The sequence below is a fragment of the Propithecus coquereli genome, unplaced genomic scaffold (genome assembly GCF_000956105.1).
Source record: "Propithecus coquereli isolate 6110/MARCELLA unplaced genomic scaffold, Pcoq_1.0 Scaffold302, whole genome shotgun sequence".
NCBI lineage: Eukaryota > Metazoa > Chordata > Mammalia > Primates > Indriidae > Propithecus > Propithecus coquereli.
In genome coordinates this window covers 2,480,239-2,482,994 of record NW_012148642.1, presented here as the reverse complement: position 1 = coordinate 2,482,994, position 2,756 = coordinate 2,480,239, and the positions used below count along the sequence as shown (strand labels likewise).

Here is a 2,756-nt window from a genome sequence, read left to right as displayed (position 1 = left end):
GCAGGCGTCATCCCCCTCTTCTGTCAGCTTACCTTCGTCTGTCAGCGGGCCGGCCGAGCATCCTCCCCCTTGAACCTCCCGCCTCTGCCATAGATCAAGCCCTCGGCTTCCCCTGATGAACTACTGCTATCACCTCCTCGCTGGTATCCTCTCCTTCAGTCTCCTGCCTGCCCTGGCCTTCCTCCACAGTGCTGTCAGAGCTCTCTTTCTAGACTAAAAATCCAACCAGGGCATCAGCCCACCCTTGTTAGTCACAGTGTCTTTTAAGATAGAAGGCTACAGACTCACTGTAATGGATAGAATAACGTCTCCCCAAAGCTGTCAATGTGCTAATCCCTGGAGCCTGTGAATATGTTAGGCCATACAGCAAAGTGGAATTAAGGTTGCTAATCGGCTGACCTAGAGATGGGGTGATGATTCTAGATTACCTGGGCGGGGCCAGTGTAGCCACAGGGGTCCTTATAAAGGGAAGGAGGAAGCAGAACATGAGGGGCAGAGAAGCGGTGGTGGGAGGAGGATTCAGCCCAACATTGCTGGGTTTGAACACACAGTGGCCCCAAGAAGCTGGCAAAGGCAAGGAAAGGGAATTTCCCCTAGACACCCCCCAGAAAGGAAAGCAGCCCTGCTGACCACTCGACTTTAGATCAGTGAGCTGGTGTCAGACTTCTGACCTACAGAACCGTGAGATAATAAATTTGTATCATTTAAAGCCAGTAAATTTGTGGTAATTTGAAATAGAAAATATTCCATCATGCAGAAAATGTGCTCACACCAAGCTCTGCAAAAGTTCCTGAGTGATCCAGGCCCCTGAACCCTACCCATGTCTAAGAACCCCTGTGTAGAGGCCCTTGGGTTTGGTGCCTGTCAAGCTGGCTTGTCTTACGTGTCAATCAGCCAAGCCTCTACCAGCTTGCCTGCTGGGCAGGGCTCCAGCCATCCTGGCCTCTGCTCCTGCGGGTCTCCCTACCTGGGAGCCTCTACCACTCCCAACTCCTACTCACCTTTCAAGATGCAGCTCCGGCAAGCTTTCTCATGCCCCAAGTTCACCAGCCACACCCTCCAGGTTCCTTGACCAGGATTGTTCACGTCTTTCTCAGGCTCTTTCTTCTGTGCCAAGCTCTGTGCCGCCCCCACCCCCCCAACCCAAACACACACACACAGGCAAACACACGAGCTAGCCAGTCTGGCCTGTGGTCTCACTCAGTATTTGCTGAGTGAGTGAGTGGGGCCAAATGCTCCTCAATATGGTGGAGAGAAAGAACCAGCCTGGACCTTGGAGAAGTCGACCCATGGGAGGGCAGCCGGTCTGGGTCAACCTGGAACCTATGCTCTTGCCCGGGCTGCAGTGACCGCCACCTGATCCTGATTATGCCTCATCTGGACTTCCTTCTACCTATGCGTCTCAGAGGTGCTTTGTACACTAAGAAGGATAGTCGTTTTATTCTTTTACCTAATTTGAACCACAATTACATAGACCAGATGTTACAGACTGTAAGCTTGCTAGGCCAGGTGGGGTCGGGGCGTCGGGATGGTCGTCTGGGTCCCCTAGCCCCTCCACTGCCCAGTGGCCTGGTGCTGGGCGGGCATGGGAGTGGATGTGTGTTCCGGTCGCGTTGATCCCTACCTGGCAGCGCGGGCTGCCCGCACCGGTGAGCACTCACCTATGAGTCCTACAGCCCGGGGCAGTTTCTTGTCGCCTGGGTGCAGCAGCACTGCGTCCTCCTTCTCCAACCCCAGCTCCTTGCAGCGGCAGCGACACGTAGGGGAGCCCGCGCTTCCCTCGGCGGGGCTGGCCCGGCCCTCGGCATCGCGGCCGCTGTCTGTCCCGGCTGCGGCCAGCTGCGAGCTGCGGCCCCATGTGCCGCCCAGAGACGGTGTCCGCTGCAGGAGAGGGTGCGCCGGGGAGGCGTGGCGGGAGAAGGCGGGGGACTCGGGCACCGGCACGGTGAGAAAGCGCGTGGAGGGCGCGGGCGAGGGTGCGCGGCTGCCGCCGGCCGCGCCCACAGGCTTCACGCGCACGTCCACCTGCAGTTCCATGGGCGCCCAGGCGCCGGGCGCCGGCTCGCCGGGAGCGGCCCAGGGCAGCAGCTCGGCCCCGGGCGCCTCGCCTTCCCGGAGCTGCTCGGCCGAGGCGGGGCCCGGCGATGGCGGCTCCGGGCCGGCGGACCCCAGGCGGCGGAAGGCGCCGTAGCCCAGGCTGAGAGGCGGCACCCGCAGGAGCCCAGGGCGAGGCGGGGACGGCTTCTTCTCCCCCGGGAGGTCCGGGCCCGCGCCCGCCGCATCCCTCGCGGTCCGGGCCAGACTTGGGCTGCTGTCGGGACTCTCGGGCTGTTGCGCCTCCGCGGGGACCTGCGGTTGCTCCAGTTCCGGGACCCGACTTTCCGTGGGCTCCGTTGGGAACTCGGCCCCAGCGAGGCCTCCCGCCGGTGCCTCCCCGGCCAGCTCCATCCCGCGCGCGGAGCACCTGAGACTCGCAGAACGGAGCGCACCTGGGACCAGGTAGCGCTCAGCACAGCTCTCCTGGGTCCTGATTGGTCCAGGGCGTCGCTGAAGCGTCAAGCCACGCCCCCAGACCACGCTGTGATTCGCTGTGAAAGGCTTTTGGACACGCCCCTTCTGGCACTAGCCCCGCCCACACAAACAGGGAACCGGGTGAGGCCGCGAGTTCCGCTGCGGGGTCACAGGGTGGGCGGGAGCTCCCGGGAGAAACGCGAACTGGGAGCCGAGGTGTGTGCGAGGGAACCGGAGCCCGGCCT

At 61.8% G+C, this 2,756-nt stretch overlaps 1 protein-coding gene across 1 annotated transcript in view; it reads right to left on the bottom strand.

Annotated features, from left to right (window-relative positions):
* KLRG2 (killer cell lectin-like receptor subfamily G, member 2) overlaps window positions 1-2,448 on the bottom strand; it is a 27,242-nt gene extending 24,794 nt beyond the window's left edge. The window contains exon 1 of the mRNA XM_012649762.1: window positions 1,662-2,448. Within this exon, the coding sequence (XP_012505216.1) occupies window positions 1,662-2,448 (787 nt within the window). The remainder of the gene's footprint in view (window positions 1-1,661) is intronic.
* Window positions 2,449-2,756: the final 308 nt, after the last annotated feature.